This window comes from Sitophilus oryzae, unplaced genomic scaffold, assembly GCF_002938485.1.
Source record: "Sitophilus oryzae breed Bouriz unplaced genomic scaffold, Soryzae_2.0 scaffold_227_pilon_pilon, whole genome shotgun sequence".
NCBI classification, from domain to species: Eukaryota; Metazoa; Arthropoda; class Insecta; order Coleoptera; family Curculionidae; genus Sitophilus; species Sitophilus oryzae.
Genome location: NW_022146782.1, coordinates 4,329,645 through 4,348,054, shown reverse-complemented (window position 1 = coordinate 4,348,054; position 18,410 = coordinate 4,329,645). Strand labels below are relative to the sequence as shown.

At 30.8% G+C, this 18,410-nt stretch overlaps 1 protein-coding gene across 3 annotated transcripts in view; it reads left to right on the top strand.

The window, feature by feature from the left end:
* Positions 1–18,410, top strand: part of LOC115884338 (sodium-independent sulfate anion transporter-like) — a 49,264-nt gene that overhangs the window by 16,118 nt on the left and 14,736 nt on the right. The window contains exon 2 of one of the 3 annotated variants that reach the window (XM_030902891.1): positions 9,994–10,145. In XM_030902891.1, coding sequence (XP_030758751.1) covers positions 9,994–10,145 — 152 coding nt within the window. Of the gene's footprint in view, positions 1–9,993; positions 10,146–14,137; positions 14,364–15,688; positions 15,711–18,410 lie in introns of those variants that run through there. The other 2 variants (XM_030902892.1, XM_030902893.1) reach the window with 2 other exon arrangements.

Below are 18,410 nucleotides of genomic sequence, written 5' to 3'. Positions count from 1 at the left end.
TCCCACTATTTTAGTTTTCGTTACACTGTGCGGCCGGTTGGTTAATAGTGGCAAATCTAAATGAACCTTAAGATGAATCTATAGTCTATATCTATCAAGTCCATTGATTTGTGTTGAATAATGTGTTATCCTTGCACTTATTTCAAATTATTTACATAGTCATGCATGCTTAAGGCCGACTTGTAAGTGTTTGATATTGTTTATATTGAAAAAAATGTTTTATTGTTATCTGGCTACCCTAGTAATTTATTATTATATCGATATCTATAATACTTTCCCGTTATTTTCCCACAACAAATGAATTGAGAAAAATAAATTACTTTTCTTCCTGCATCCATTGTTAAATGATATCATAAATTTTGCCTTATTTTTCATACGCCAGCTTTGTTTAAACGTATCTATGTTAATTGAGGATTGTAAATTATTTTTACAGTAGATATCTGATTAATAAAGAACAGTGTAATTCATAGATTTAGTAAGAACAGATATCACATTGTGCATTTTAACCCGATCAAACAATCGGAGGTTGACTACGTATTGTAAAAACCAACTGAGATAGAGAAGGCGACATTGCCACATCTCAAATTTGCGCCTATCTACTTAGTTTGATTTGCAGAAAAGGTGACTTTAAAACCTTCACCGGATATCAATAAATCTCAATTTCTTAATAAAATTAATAGTTTATTTTTAAAGAAGTATGCGTAATAATATGGTTATTAACCAGAGGATATATATGTGTTACTATTAAAGGACGTGTTAACTGTTTAAAGCGCTGAAACGTCTAGAACTATTGGCAACGTCGCTGCTAGTCTTCCAGAATGAAATGAGCCGTCCGTCCCACCACCCCTCGCGACAGCCCTTGGTCCGTTATAGCGTACTACGTTTAGCTTACGGTGTGTTTCAAGTCGGAATCAAGTCCGAAGTGAACTTTTCAGTGGTTTTCAGTAGTTTTTGATTTTGTTTAACATACTTTTGAATCTGCGAATTTTCAATATGGTAGGACAGTGTCAAATGTGTAGAAAAATAAGCTCAAATTACCCGAATTTGTCTTTTCACAGGTAGGTATTGTTTCCGCCGTAATCATACATAGGCGTCCCACAAGGGAGCCTCTCACTATTAAAATAATTTCTAAATATATTTGTTGAATTTTGATCTATTAAAACAAGAACGTAGTAGCCGGTAATTGAATTATAATTCGTCTCAATTACTACCTAACTGTTGTAGATCATAACAAATTTGAATATAAACGTTGCATATATTTGAAACTTTATTATATGCCAGAAAGTGACATTTTTTTTAAATTGCGTCATATTTTGGTCATTATATACGATATTCTAAAGGATTTTGCTCAACAAATAAACAAAGGTGTTTACCCGTCCTTTTTTACATTTTATTGCTTTATTATATCTTATATCTGCGCCTTCGGTCTTGTTTAGACAAGTTTTTACCACCGTACAATACAAATACCTTTTCCTAGAGTTATTTGTACGGGTGTTTACCTTTTTTTAGAATGGGACGAACTGTAAATAATTCTTAGGCTACTAGTTTTATACATACCTATATACAGAGTAACCCAGGCCTCCAAAAAAGCTTTTTACCTATTACGTTTTTGGTTTGTGATTTTTATTTCAATCTTTACATAAGATCGGGGTCATTGTAACGCACATTTTCAAAATATTTTTGTCAACATACAGGGTGATTCAAACCGCAATACATATGCTTAATACAGTTCATGAAGATTGGGACGTTTAACTAAAATTTGATTGTCTCTGATTAAGCTACATAAGTAATGGATTTGTAAATAAACGTAATATTCATTATTATACGACAGAAATCCCATACTGTAGCACACAGATTTAATACTTTTAATGATAAATGCCCTCTATTGAGAGACTAAAAGGTAATTGCCTCGTATCAGAGCCATCATAATACGAGAAGAAGACCGAAAGTCAAATCTTGTCTTATATTTTCAAAAAAACACAATTTTCTCATTAAAATAAATATTGAGTTTAGGTATAGGAAGTTATTAATAATACAAGATTAAACAACTATTACACAGTACTTCACAGGAAGCTATCGATTGCAAACTAACTAAATCGTTACTAATTACTAATTTTGAAAAGTTCTTTTTAAGATAAAAAAAGGTAAAACTAAAACCTAAACTATCATTTGAGATTAAACGGGAAGTTCTAAATAATGTTGCCTATTCTAAACAAGAAAAATTTATTTATAAGTTTTATAACACCTCTATTAAATTTGGACGAAAAGAATATTTCTGTTTGCTGTAGGTAATTTTCTCAAGAGATTAAACGGGAAGTTCTAGGTCTCTCTTCTCCCAGGGAAAATAGGTAATTAAAAATGACTTTTTAAGTCAAAAAAGTCAAAAGGACAAGTTATTCCAAAAAAGGACTGCCCTTTTCAAAAAAGGACAGGTGGCAACCCTAGGTATTTCTGGAATGGAAATTTAATGGCAAATCTGCAACTTTAGTTTGAAAATATGTTCCGGCCACCTATGATTACAAAAATGTCTAAAATATGCTTTACTATTGCCTCCATATTCTAAAAAACAAATTGAAAGAAAAGTAACCAACCACCAAAACTGAAAGTTTAAATTGAATATCGACATTGGAGCGATTTTCGAAAACTACCTACTAACGTTTCAACATAAGTATATGTGGGATATTAATTATATTATTATATTAGACCTTATAACAAAACTCATCTAACGAAAAAGTGTTAATGTAGTATATTAATATGGAGTAAAAATTTTACTAATTACTTTACTTTTACTTTACTAATTAAATTCGTACCAAAAACGATACGCCACTGGCCATTAGAACAATCCAAATGCGCCTAGTTGCCGGCTCGGTTGCCGGGGTCGGAAATTTTAGACTTCTCTGTCTCTTCTGTCTTTGTTTGACACATTGGAATGTTTGATACACTACCAACGAGTATTTATGAATGAGATGTTCGGTCTATCTTTATAATGTCTTTGGTGTAATTATAAAATTGTGTATACAGAGTTGTTCACCACATACGACACGGAGTATTGTAGCTAAACGATTAGATTTTTACAAATTGTAAGTTTTGGGTTCGTTGAAGAACTATTAGAGCTATAATTTAAAAATATTTTTACAAGATACAGAGTGTCCCAAATAAGTATAAAATATTATAGTTGTATTTTTTTTTAAATAGAACACCCTGTATATTATTCTATTTTTGGATTTTACGATTGAAATAAAAGTAAATTTGATTAAGGTTTATCACACTTAAACCTTACCGTTTTTGAAATATTTTCAATTTTATGAAATTGCAGTAAAAATTTTAAGGCTTCATTTCTCCAAGGGTATCAAAGTTTTTAATACTAAATATTTACTGACGATTATTTATTGATCAGATATTGTGTTGCAATAATAAAAATTTTACTACCTTATACAGAGTGTCCAAAAATGTATATTAAATAATTACTAGCTTTAAACGGCAATAACTTGTTTAATTTAAATGGAACACCCTATATATTTTACGTGAATCAGGTGCACAATGTAATTGTCTATCAAATTGTATTGCTCCATTTTTTACCCATCTGTTCAAGTTTTCATAGAAAATGCATTTTCTTATAATTTAGACCTCATTTATCACTATACCCATGGAATATTGACATTTTAGCTTATTTTTAAAGATGTAACAAATTTTCAAAGGGTACAGATACTAATATTGTCGATATAGTTCGCTTATTTACTTAAAAAATAAAAAAAACTGTTTAAATATTTTTTGTTACAGAGGACCAGTTAATATGATGCCAGTATTCAAACTACATTAATTGACTTGTAGTAATAATTGCTCCAAATACTAAAAAACTGAATTTTGTGTGTGTATTCTGTGTATTAGACAGTGTGGTAAAAAGTAACACCTTATAAATTTTATTTCATTTATTGACGAATGCTTATTTATAAAAACAGAGACATTCATTTTCATAACTTATTATTATAAGGATTTCTGAGGCAAATCTACATTTATTTAGAATAATTTATTAATTAAAACAATTTAAAAGTATGTAATTAACTAATTTTTGGTGTTTTTGGTAGCAAATAATGGTGGTATATTTATTTGGTATAAACTTTTACAAAAATTTTAATAGTTTTTTTTGTATGCCAATGGGCTTGCAATATTTACCACCTGTACATTTTGTACACATTATGGTGCTATAAAAAAGTCTGAAATGTCAATATTCCATGGGTATAGTGATAAATGAGGTCTAAATTATAAGAAAATGCATTTTCTACAAAAACTTGAAGAGATAGGTAAAAAATGGTATAATACAATTTGATAGACAATTACGTTGTGCATGTGATTCATGTAAAATATATAGGGTGTTCCATTTAAATTAAACAAGTTATTGCCGTTTAAAGCTAGTAATTATTTAATATAAATTTTTGAAGACTCTGTATAAGGTAGTAAAATTTTTATTATAGCAACACAATATCTGATCAATAAATAATCTTCAGTAAATATTTAGTATTAAAAACTTTGATACCCTTGGAGAAATAAAGCCTTAAAATTTTTACTGCAATTTCATAAAATTAAAAATATTTCAAAAACGGTAAGGTTTAAGTGTGATAAACCTTAGTCAAATTTACCTTTATTTCAATCGTAGAATCTAAAAATAGAATAATATACAGGGTGTTCCATTTAAATAAATACAACTATAATATTTTTAACTTATTTGGGACACTCTGTATCTTGTAAAAATATTTTTAAATTGTAGCTCTAATAGTCCTTCAACGAACCCAGAACTTACAATTTGTAAAAATCTAATCGTTTAGCTACCATACTCCGTGTCGTATGAGGTGAACAACCCTGTATAGAGTAGTATAACTGATAAACTTGAGAAAAATTATATTGATTTTTTTTTAACATTTACGATAAATTTCTGAGAGACTTTTGAAAATGACCAATGTTCAATGTTAATTTTGTCTCACCCTGTATAACTTTTTGTATCCAGTTTTAATTTGATTTAAAGTACAACAGTTAATTTAACTACATATTAGGTTATACCGGGTAAATTCCAATTTAGGTAGCTTTTATTGTAATTTAAAAATTGTTCTTTATTTCCAGAAAATGTTAAATAATATGTCAAAAACCTTTCTTATAAAACACACCTTTATTTTTCTCCTAGAATGTGAAAATCAATTAATATATAGGATGTTCCATTACAAAAACCACAACTTTGATATGTAACTTTTTTTGAATTAATCTGCATATGTTCACAAAATTTCATTTCAATACAAACTGTCGTTCTCCTAGGAGCCTCCGAGGCGTATGAGAGGTGCCACCCTGTATATGAGGGAACGTCGTTTTTTTTTTCGATCATACGCTACAATTTTTAATTAATAAGTACTAATAATAATCATTGAGCCTGATTGACATTGCATAACGCACTTCATATTAATATAAACTCAAGTTTAAATTCAAAATTGATACTTAAAGAAATAATAAAGGTCAATAAATATATATAATCTATTTTAGAATCAATAGTATTCAATTGTTGAACGTGGTGGCATTTTATATATAATTAAATAATTTTGAGTCATCGCTATATAGGAGTCATTGAAATTGTTTTTGTTTAATTATTGTTTTGCTTTAATATCATAGGTATATAACAAACATTTATGCAACAAACGATAATAACATTAAACTCTGATTTTTTTTTTCATTTATTATGGATTTTATTGTTCTTCAATTTAATAATTATTGTTTTTACTCTCTACTAAACAATTTGATTGTTGTTAACTGTTTGTGTCTACATGAACAAAAAAAAGGCAAATTTTTCGGAATTTTATAAAAAAAGTATTGAATTAAAACGGATGTGTAATTTGAAACATCACCATTTTGGGAACATGTAATTTGGTTTAGTAACAATTGCTGATGTGTAACCTTAATTCATTGTTACTTTAAACATGGTAATACAAAAATTATAAATAATTATGCTGGCGTTTAGTCTGATTCATCAGTAAAAAATGTTTTTTTATTTACATTTTAATTATCATTTCAAGACTGTAATTATTGATTTTTCAAATATTATTCGCAAACTAGGGGGAGGGAAATCAGAAAAATAACAGCGATATTAGATGTTAGGTAATAGCTTTACTACTATTCGAGACGCGTTGATGTTATTTTGGTTTGTAAATTCCGGTTATTGTGATAAAGAAGGTTATTAAAGGTAAAGTAAATGTTTCCTCATTATTTAACTAATGTTAACTAAAACATATATTTTATCGAGGCATACAAAAGGTCCACAGACTTCGAGACATACGAAAAAATCAAGTCCATTTAGCGTGTGTCGCAATTTTCACACCTTAAAAAATTAGTTTTTTATAGCTATAGCAACTGCAGCGACTATGAAAAAAAGCTGTGTGATTTTCATAGAAAATAAGGGCACCTGTAATTCATTTGAGAATGTTATAAATCGCTAAAAGAGGTTTCAAATCTCTTGGATTTCTATTAATATTAAATAACTTTTATTAAAAATTGAACTAAAATTGTTAGTATCATTAAAAACAATTCAAATTCAAAAATTGTATCAGTCAAATTCCCTCATTTAAGGTGAATATTAAAGTAAATATAAATACAGCTCATTCGAAGCTCTACTTATCTTTAAGAAAAATTTAAATCATTGTTGCAATTGGGCCTTAATGCCATTTCGAATGAACAATAGTATTAATAATGTACATTATAATAATAATAAATTTTATATCATAGCGTGTATTAAAACTACTAAAACACTTTTAAATTGGTATTATATTAACAACTTTTGTTTTTTAATCCAAAAAAAGTTACCAATTTTCTCAATCAAAATATTTGTGGTCCTGAAAAGGACCTTCGTTTTCCCATGTTCGTCAAGGTAGGTAATGGGTAAGCGGTAAAAAAAACAGGATAATGAAATTTAAAAAATTACAAAAATTGTTCAAAAGTGCCTCCCTCTTGCATTAAACAATAACCCAAACGATCATAAAATCCCCTCCTCACATTGGATAACATATCAGGGGTGACAGTGTCAAAGGCATTAAATATTTTCTGCCTTAACTGCTCCAAGTTTTAATTTCTTCATGGCCGTAAATTTTAGATTTTATATACCCACTAAAAAGAAATCATTCACTGAGAAGTCAGGTGAAATTAAACGTCAGTCTAAACAAAACTGTAATTTTTGAAAACTTGTCAAAATTTGGACACACGCTAAATGGACTTGATTTTCCTATGTCTCGAAGTCTGTGGACTTTTCTGTATAATCTCGCAGTAATTTAATAGATTGTTCGTCATATTATATCAGCTCGTAGGTGATTAGGAAAAAAAAGATATTTATAGTATAAAAAATTAATTTATTTAACAAAATTTAATTAAAGATGTGACAAAATAGTTACATTTCTATTGGTTCTATCGGACTTTTTTCAACTATATAAATCTTTATTTTTTGTAAACTTTAATGAATAAAATATTTTCAATCTAATAAATAATTTAATGATGTAAATAAGAGGAAATTTCTCACATGGGTGGTCAAATTCTATAGTTTTCATTATATCAAACAGCCTCTGAACGTTTTCTTCAGTGCAAAACTCATCAAAATTTAATTTAAATAATTTTTCCAGCCTGTAAATAAAATGAACAAATTTTTCCACTTTCATGATCAAAGGCTTTTAAATGGGTAAATAATTTCGAGTTATCCAGAGATTCGGATTTTTTTGCAAATTTTAGACAAATATCACATTGATGTATTTGAACACCCTTTTTAATGATGTAGTCAAACATAATTAAAGGCATTTTGAGTTGAAAACATTTCTCAGAGGCTGTTTGATATAATGAAAACTATAAAATTTGACCACCCATGTGAGAAATTTCCTCTTATTTACATCATTAAATGATTAATTAGATTGAAAATATTTGATGTATTAAAGTTTACAAATAAAGATTTATATAGTCGAAAAAAGTCCGATAGAACCAATAGAAAGGTAACTATTTTGTAACATTTTTAATTAAATTTTGTTAAATAAATTAATTTTTTATACTATAAATATCTTTTTTTTCCTTATAAATAAACACATTTGCATCCCATTTTAAATAAGATATACAAATTACCAAAACTTAGAAATAACAGTTCAAAAGTTCAACAAAAATCCTACACGCGTTTTAAAAAGAAACATATAACCACACACTATGTCATTCCAGCAAGCGAATACGACACAGCATAGGTTTCCGGACTAAACGACTGGTGTATTTACACCACTCAATAGGCGTGTCGGGTTTGCCGAGCGGTTTCCGATGCAGTCGCTTTCTTTCGCATCTGTTATAGGTAATTTGTGCTACTGGGTCTAGTGTGTCTAAAGTCTAAACATATTTATTTAAATTCAAAACATTTATTTTTAAGACACTCTGTATACATAAGTAAAATTATTGATTTTTAAAATATTATTCACAAACTAGGGAGAGGGAAATCAGAAAAATAACAGCGATATTAGATGTTAGGTAATAGCTTTACTACTATTCGAGACGCGTTGATGTTATTTTGGTTTGTAAATTCCGGTTATTGTGATAAAGAAGGTTATTAAAGGTAAAGTAAATGTTTCCTCATTATTTAACTAATGTTAACTAAAACATATATTTTATTTTTCTGTTGAAATTTTCTGTGTTAAAGCTTTTCCTTATTTATTTGTTTTGACTATAGCATGTGTATGTATTTAATAGATTCGATAATTTTTTATGTATCTATGCTTACAAAAATGGAAAATTAAAATCAAGCATTTCCACAGGAAATTTTTAATTTTCCTGAGTTTGTAAATGCTTCTAAAACGCAAAAATATATTTATTTTTTATATAACTAATTTCAGCTATTCTAAAGTCTATTAAATTTCCTCAGAAAATAGATACAGTTTATTTCCGCAGGAAAATTTGTATTTTCCTCAATTCGTAAATGCTTCTAAAAGACAAAAATATATTTATTTTTTATATAACTGATTTCAGCTATTCTAAAGTCTAATAAATTTCCTTAGAAAATGAAAACAACTTATTTCCGCAGGAAAATTTTTGTGTTTATATGTTCAGAAAAATATTAAAAATAAAACGTAAAATGTATTTTTTTTATAGCCGATTTCAGTTATTCTAAAGTGCGAAATTTGGAAATTACGCATTTCCGCAGGAAAATTTGTGTTTTCCGTGGTTCACAGTAGTTTTTCCCTAGTTCCTTTATTTCATTTAAAGTGTTTCTTATATAGTTGGCCAAAATATTACCTCTTCAACTTTGTAGAACGAATTTGGGTTGTTATACTACACTATGTTTATTATTAAACATATTATTATGTTTTTTACAGTGGTTTTTCCCCCAAGGCAAATCGTTACACAAAAGGGCAGTAAAAAACGCGCCGTTTTACCTTTTCTATCAAACCGTTTGCGTGTGTGTTTTGATTGTATGCGAGGGTCAACGATTGACATTGAATACCGAGTTGATCTTGTTGATCTTGACTCATTTTTTCTGTTTGGTATATTGTTGTGAACATACATTTAATATGGTTATATGTATATGTATATTCGACAAATTGTATAAAATATTATTTTTACCCTTATTCTACGGCTATGCCTAAAGAATTTAAGGTACGAAAAATACCATCAACATTATTATTCTTCTCAGATAGTTTTTTTTGCGAATTCTGATTTTGCCGAATCTTAAATGTAATCTGTAAATATCATTCCAATAAACTAGGAATGTATTGATGTGAAAGATCGATACATCGACGGTAGACGTCGATTTTTTAGAACCGTCGATGTTTCGTCTGCATGCCTACTCAAAACCAACGCTAAAAAATTCAGAAAAATAAGCAAACTTAGAGATATTCTAACGTAGAAATTATATTGGTCTGTTCCTTGGGATCAATTGCAAATTCATTATCACTCTGTATATGTTTTGAGTGTTTTAATGGGATTTATTAATTTATTCCTTTGTTCCAGTAATGGCAACAAGACAGAACGTGATTTACAAGGAGAAGGAGGTGGTGGAGGGCCTAGATCCTTCGTCTATGACAATCCCATTCTGTCATTGTCAAATGACAGCCTGAAAAATCGACATAGTGCCGATTTCCAAGGTAGCCGTGATTTTATACGTGAGTATACTTGTATAAAATTTTTTGTATCAAAAAGTCAATAATTCAAAAATCCATAAAATATATGTATAAAACCGATTCAGATTTTGCTTCTCATAGTTTAGAGATACCCAAACATTTTTTTCTCATCCACCAGTTTCAAAGTTTTACTGGTTTCGATGGTCATTTCTACCACAGATTAGGTATCCTATAAGTATACATATAAAAATCTTGTCCCTAATTCGTGGTACGAAAATTGTTTTTTATGACGATGTGCAAACGAGTCAAATTTCCTGTGCGCAAAAATAAACTCGCGTAAAATAACAATAAACAGCGTAATAGAGAGATATCGCTAAACCGAATAGCGTGCATGGACGTTAATAAGGCCAGGTGTTATTTCGCTTTACGTGAGGAATTGGTATTAACTCTCTTCATTTATAGTTATCGGATCGGAAAGAATTCTGCTCGCGTCGCGTCCGCTATTTAAACATAACCTAACTCTGAATTTAAAACTTTGAAATTGTTTTGTTTACTAGGTATTTTAAAACTAAATTGTTTTGTTTACTAGGTATTTTAAAACTAAAGGGCTAAAGTGCTTATTTCCAGTGCTTTATTGTTCAACGTCTGCCAGTGGGTTTAGGGCAACAAGCAACAAATTCTCTTAGAAGGGCTAAGTCGTCATCTGCTGTAAACCTAAGACTCTTTATAGGTTCTTTAGTATTGGAAGAGCTGGAATCCATATTTTGGGCCATATTTATTTAATTAAAACTAATCCCAGCTACTTAAATATCAAATTACCTAATAAAACTAAAGCAATAATTCAAAACAATTCAAACATAACCTAAAATAAAAGATCTCGCCGGCCGGCTCCGGTTGTCAAATACCCGCACATGCCCGTTTAAGCAATTTTTAAACGTTATCAGAGATTATTTAGAAAGAGCGCTTGGTGTAATTGATCCGCAAATTACGTCAGGCGGTAACGTTATTAGCGGGTGTTGCGTTAAAAATTGACTCGCGCCTTTACTCGCGCATATCGTAACCGTGATAAGGTACGCGTAAATACTGGATGACGCTATTCGGTTTTCCGATATCTCTCTAATCACTGTGCCGGTCAGGCGCTGTGCACAATTTTAGAGGCCATAAGTGGGCGTGCTATGTACGCAAACTAGTCACCTAACTAGTGCCCGATTCCGAAAATTGGAACCACGAAAAACAACAAAGAGAAAACAAAGATTATAATCTGTATAATCTGTGTTTCTACCATATGCCTAGAATTCGACAAAAAATGTGAGGAATAGATGAAACGATGGATATTTGTGACGTGGGGAAACCTTTGGGGGTCCACATAGGTCACTTTGGGTATTACTGGTTTAAACATTGGTGTACAGTCATGATGGTGTACAGTCATGCGAAACCTGGAGGCTTAAAACGGACATTCTAAGGAAACTAGAGGCCGCACAACGCTCAATGGAACGAAATATGCAGGGAATAACCAAGAAAGACAGTAAAAGAATAGAGTGGATACGACAAAAGACCCAGGTAATAGATGTCATCCACAGAGTCAAATCCCTTAAATGGCAATGGGCAGGAGATCTGGCAAGAAGGACGGACAACAGATGGATCACAAAAATGACAGCATGGTATCCACGAGGAATTAAGAGACCTAGAAGAAGACCGATTATGCCACATATTTCTTAAGTACCCCCTGTCACTATCTGATCTATACACCTGACACAAACTAATATATTTTCGAAAGCCTCTATCATATGATATCCAGTACATTTCCTTTTATAATAATAATTTTAAAACATATTCAGCATTTTTTATAGTAGGGGAGCGGAAGACGTTGGATTGCGAAAATTAGATGTTAAAAAGAAAAGAAAGTTATATGATGCATGCTCTTTTACTGGTTGAGACACTGCAATTTTCGTTGACAACCCTGAGGCTCTTAAGAGGCGCTACAGAAGATCATGTATGCAATGAAGAGGTTTTTGGGGGGCTTAACAAGGAAAAGGAATTACTGACAAATATAAAAAACGAAAGACAGCATACATCCATGTCGTGCGGAGTAGTATAGAGCAAAGCTTCTGAAGTTAATCATCGAAGGAAAGGTAGAAGGCAGAAGAGGAATTGGGAGACGCAAGTACTCTTGGTTAAAAAAACATACGAGACTGGACTCACTGAAAAAAAGGATCTCTCAGTCGAAATGAATATGACTTTGACCCAAAAGATTGGCGCTTTTCAATAGGGCCAAGAACGACGTTTCTTTGCCCAAAGCATTAACTATCTTTTCATAAGCTTTAAAAAATTACTTTAGAGAATGGAAGAATCTATCTGTCCAAAGTATTTCACTCTTGACCCAAAATGAATATGCAAATAAGTTCTTGCTACAAGAACAATAGTATCTTTGATTCATGCAAAAATTCTTGATTGAAAAGGGACATTTCTTGATTAAAGAGACACTTTTCTTAAACCAATAGCGAATACTATTGACTCAACTAAAATTTATTTTGATCTAAGAGAAGTCTATACATCATATACAGGCATATACACGCTATTACGAGGTATATTATTTTCTGATAAATTTAGGTTTTCCTGGTCTGGAGTAAGTAAAGTGATATTATTTTCCTCGATAGTAGTTATTTCTGCTTCTTCACTCCTTGGTATTTTTTGGGGTGCTTTAAAGAATCCATATATCCTAAAATTTGTCCATAAAAAATGACAAATGCATGTTAATAACGATCACTAATTTGTTATACGATATGCGTTTAAAAAGCAAATTATGCAAAATTCCAAGTGGAAAATTCAAAGCAACAAAACCCGTGCGTACTTCCTAGCGTACTTTTCTTATTATCTTAAAACAAAGTAACTTGCACTTGGTTGAATGAAAATAAATTCAAGAGAAATTTTCGAATTTTTCAAGAGAACCAGTTTTCTTGAATTAAGAGAGTTTTTCTTCAGGCAAAATATTTTCTTTTACGCTAAAATAAATTCTCTTCCCACTAAATTTTTTGTTTCAAGAACGATGACGACTTTAGTTCAAGTCTATCTTTTTTTATCAGTGCTGGAATGAACTCGCACGAACTGTTTCGAGCTGCACAGGACAGACAGCACAAGCACTGTTACATCTTTGCGAGTGCCTGATTTACCATAATTTTTCACAGAAAATTTCTTCTGTATGAAAAATACCGTACAGCACTTTTTACAACGATAACAAAACAATTATACATAACCATAAAAAACAAAGCGAATTTACCCCAGATGTTTGTCAACGTTGCCAACATTTAGCCCAATTTAATGTTATCCTTCTATTGCCTATTATTCAACTTATCCTTATTTATCAATATATTTTACAACATGTGGCGGTTGCGCTAACTGAATCTTTCAAACTTACTGCCATCGTTCAGGGAATGTTAACATTCACTAGTAAAAGTTGGTTTCAAAAATAACTGTTGAACTTTTACTGGCGTAGTTTTAGCAAATCAGTGAATGTGAGCTTTTACTCTAGTACTTGTTAACAATCACTGATTTCCAACTTTTACTGTTATATAAGAAGAGGGAGTTTTAAATCCCTAAATCCCGGCTTTGGCTCTCTTACTATTAATTCTCGACAAAAAAAATTCTGATGTCCAGTGACGTACTTGATACCATTTAATACCCTTGAATAACGATATTCGCCAATTTTTACGCACCTATTGTAACCCGAGACTGATCCCTTAATCCAAATTTATTAACCACAATTTTATTTGCCTCATTTTTATCGTAAAATTCAGATATTTAATCCAGGCAAATTGCACAGAGAACGTGCCAATCTACACACTTTTTAATTACATTGAATTAAAAAAAATTTATGATCAGGTCTTGTGTTTTTTTTATCTGCGAGTAAAATGACCTGTATGAAGTTTTTATAGGATACATGTCTAGGGTCCTTAAGATATCCTAATACTAAAGTACATTCTTTTATTGATATTTACTGCTATTTTGAAACAACCTGCGGCTAGCAAAAGATACCAATATTTTTGATCTGACATTGTCTCATGATTGTTTTTGCCATATGGTACATATCTCTATTATCTTTGGGTTGATTTACTATAAGTTGTAGACAGTAGATAGTTGGGGAAATAGTAGGGTAAATATTTTAAATAGTGTTGTCTAGAAAAATGTCATTGGGTGCTAGATCGAAGTTTGAAGAAGATCGGTTGCTGAGAGACATGTCCGGAATTCAGCCTGATACAGTCCGTAAGTTGGATTATTTTTGCAAAAGATTGGGCTGATATTTTATTAGCTTCAAGAGATGTTTATTTTGTTTTGGCTTTGACTATTTTAAATTAATACAAGGATTTGATTGATTTTAGAAAAAAAATGAATAACACACAATAATAAATAAATAAATAAATAAATGCCTTTATTGTCAAAAAAATTTACAATTTTCAGACAAAAGTAAAGTAAACAAACAAAAGAGGATACAAAACAAGTATACAAATTGCATTGTCAGTCTTATTGTTTAAAATAAACATTTATAAATGTTTACAATGTCAAAGAATAAAAAAATAAAAATAATATTCAAAACTATTTAGTAAGTTTATAGTAAATATAAGGACTGTGTCTAAGGAGCTTAACTTGTCAGTGGCTAGAACTGTTTATTATGCACTTTTTGAGTCGCACCTCAGGTATGCCCTTCTATTCAGGGGTACGTGTTGTGCGACTCAATTTGACCGCATTTTCAGGCTCCAGAAGAGAGCTGTTCGATATTCACTGGGACTAAACAGCAGAACTCATTGCCGGGACTTTTTTAAAAAATTAAAAATATTGACTCTTCCTTCCTTTTTTGAATCCGTTTGCCTAATACGTAAACATGTATCAGCTTCTCAAGAAAAGCCATCTCACACTTATCCACTCAGGAACGCGGAGCAAGATCTTTATCTACCTACCCCACGCTCAGAGTTAGTTAAAAGTTCAATATTATACAACTCGAAAAAAATGCACAATCACCTGCCATTTGAAATCAAATCCATAACCATCATTTTTTTCATTTCGCAAAGCATTGAACTCTTATTTACTAGACAAGGCTTTCTACGCCGTAAATGAATTATATTTTGAAAATCAAATTTGATCTTGTAAATAGTGGTCTAATGTTTGCTATTGCTATATTTACTAATGACATCGAAATGAATTTATTTAGAGGTCATTGATATTTTACTATAAACTAGCTAAATATTTTTGAATATTATTTTTATTTTTTGTTCTTTGACATTATAAACATTTATAAATGTTTATTTTAAGACTGACAATATTACTTGTATAATGTTTTGTATTATCTTTTGTTTGTTTGTTTGTGTACCTTGTTTTTTTACTTTGTTTGTTAGTTTACCTTTGTCTACAAATTGAAAAATTTTTTGACAATAAAGGCATTTATTTATTTATTTATTTATAGTAATAGCAAATATTAGACCAGTGTTTACAAGATCAAATCCGATTATCAAAATATAAGTCATTTACGGCGTAGAAAGCCTTGTCTAGTAAATACGATTTCAATGCTTTACGAAATGAAGAAAGTGATGTTATGAATTTGATTTCAAATGGCAGGTGATTGTGCATTTTTTTCGAGTTGTATAATATTGAACTTTTAACTAACTCTGAGCGTGGGGTGGGTATATAAAGATCTTGCTCCGCGTTCCTGAGTGGATAAGTGTGAGATGGCCTTTCTTGCGAAGCTATTTTTTTCTAGCTTACATATTAGGCAAACGGATTCAAATATAAATAAGGAAGGAAGAGTTAATATTTTTATTTTTTTAAAAAAGTCCTGGCAATGAGTTCTGCTGTTTAGTTCCAAAGAATATCGAACAGCTCTCTTCTATAGCCTGAAAATGCGGTCAAATTGAGTCGCACAACACGTACCCCAGAATGGAAGGGCATATCAAAAAGTGCACAATAAACAGTTCTAGCCACTGACAATAAGTTAAGTTCCTTAGAAACAGATCTTAATGCAAAACAGGCAGAGCTCAATTTTTTCGACAAAACGTCCATATGCACGTCCCATTTTAAAGAATACACTATTGTTACTCGAAGTGAAATGCAGTTTTGCATATTTTGGAACCAATTCTGAAAGCAGTTATTCCACTTGCTTATTGGTACTTCAAAATTGCGTTTTTGAAGGCACTGACTGCATCTTCTGGGGTCTGGAACCTCTATGACCAAGCAGTTCGTTCTTAATTTTTTAAAGGAAAAGTAAAAAAGTGTTTAGGACTTAGGTCGGGACTGTATGGAGGATGGTTCAACAATTCGATGTTTCCTTGCTTTAAAAACTCAATGTCGTCGTTGAGGGTTTGTTTTTCGAAACTCGGCAATTACTTCCGGCAATTTCGGGTATTTCGCCATTGCAAGAAAATCATTCTTGTTGAGTCAGCTGTCTTCAAAAATTGTAAAAAAATATTGCGGAAACATTTTTTTGGTTTAATTCCATTTTTATTTGACTCAGTTCAAAAATTTAGTTTAAATTTTTTAAAAATTTAGCTTTAAGCTTGATTTTCATGCATCCGTTATCCCTTGATAGGATGGTCCGACGCGACGGCGCGGCGCACAGTGTTTCTAACATATGGCTCTAGAGGACAAAAATGCAAAACTTCTCTTTTATTGTAGGCAATTTATTCAAACTAGGTTTATTTGACACAAATGATGAGTACTCTCATTGTACTAAATGATGATGTTCTTAATCCCACGTTTATGAAAAAAAATCTTATAAATAATAAAAACGTTGGAGGTGTGTTCCATCTAAGGAAATAATAATTTATAGTATGAAAACGGTGTAAGTATTAAATAAATCCCTGTGATAAAAAAGAATTGAAATAACATTAGAACATGATTCCTACAATATAAGCCTAATATAAGATAAAAATGTTTTTCTTTAACGAAAAAGAATCATTAATGTTATATTTAGATATTTCAGAAGAACCACTGCTGACAGAATCTTCCAAATTTATAGTATCAAAATCACAGGTAGATGAAGTATCCTCACATATATAAGATATTTCTGTACATCATTTTCTAATATGTTACTTTTTCGCGTTGTTACTGTTCTTTTTGTTGGTATGAGGGGTTCGGATGTTAATAGTTACCTCTTTAATAGACCATATCCATATATTATTTTTTCCTTTTCTTGGGTATGAGGTTTTATAATAAATTGAAAGATGGAAACTTTTTTTATGCGACGTTTCGCTCCAACATAGTGGGATTTTTCAGGCACAAGTGGGTGTCTCATTTAACTGGAAGGTTCATCAATATCTCATAAAGAACACATTTTTTGAAATACAAATAATTTTGAATTCTTGTCCTTATGATCAAGCCAAGTATTAACCAGATCGGCATTGCTTATCAATTTTACTCCATCTGAAAAGTATTATAAAATAAAATTCGTCGCAAGCAGCCGCAGGTGAACTATACAAAAATTAAAAGTGTATGAATATGACAACAAAAATATTCAATAAATACGATATGTTTTGATATGTTTTTTTAAAGGCTTTTTTGAAGTTTGAAAACGTAAAATTTTTATACCCATTTAAGAATCATCTTAAAAAATAAATAAAAACTAAACAATCACGAACTTCTTTAGAAATAAATTTAAAGTACAGTACATCTGCTGGATCTGTGTCTATGAAAGGAATGCGGACAAAAAACATTTAAATAAACAGCAATATATTTTATACGTCGACTTGACGAGTACGTCACCGCAAATAGCTCCGCCCACTCATTTTATTGGCTACTTGCAAATTTGTCGAATTTTTATTGATGGGACGCGTAGTCTATTTTTTTACGAAAAACATCGAGAGAATTTTCGTTTCCCCTCTCACGGATACCCCGTAGCTACAGAACGGTCAGACGTACTGTATAGGCTTCTCTTATATCAAAATATATTTTCGTTGAGTCAAAGGTATTCGCTATTGGTTTAAGAAACGTGTTTTTTTAATCAAGAAATGTCCCTTTTCAATCAAGAATTTGTAGCAAGAACTTCTTTGCATATTCATTTTGGGTCAAGAGTGAAATACTTTGGACAGATAGATTCTTCTATTCTCTAAAGTAATTTTTTAAAGCTTATGAAAAGATAGTTAATGCTTTGGGCAAAGAAACGTCGTTCTTGGCCCTATTGAAAAGCGCCAATCTTTTGGGTCAAAGTCATATTCATTTCGACTGAGAGATCCTTTTTTTTCAGTGTTTGCTACTTTTTTATGAAACTAAATATGCTACAAATAGGTTGGTTCTAGTCTCCTTCCTTAGTTCCTGAAGTACAGG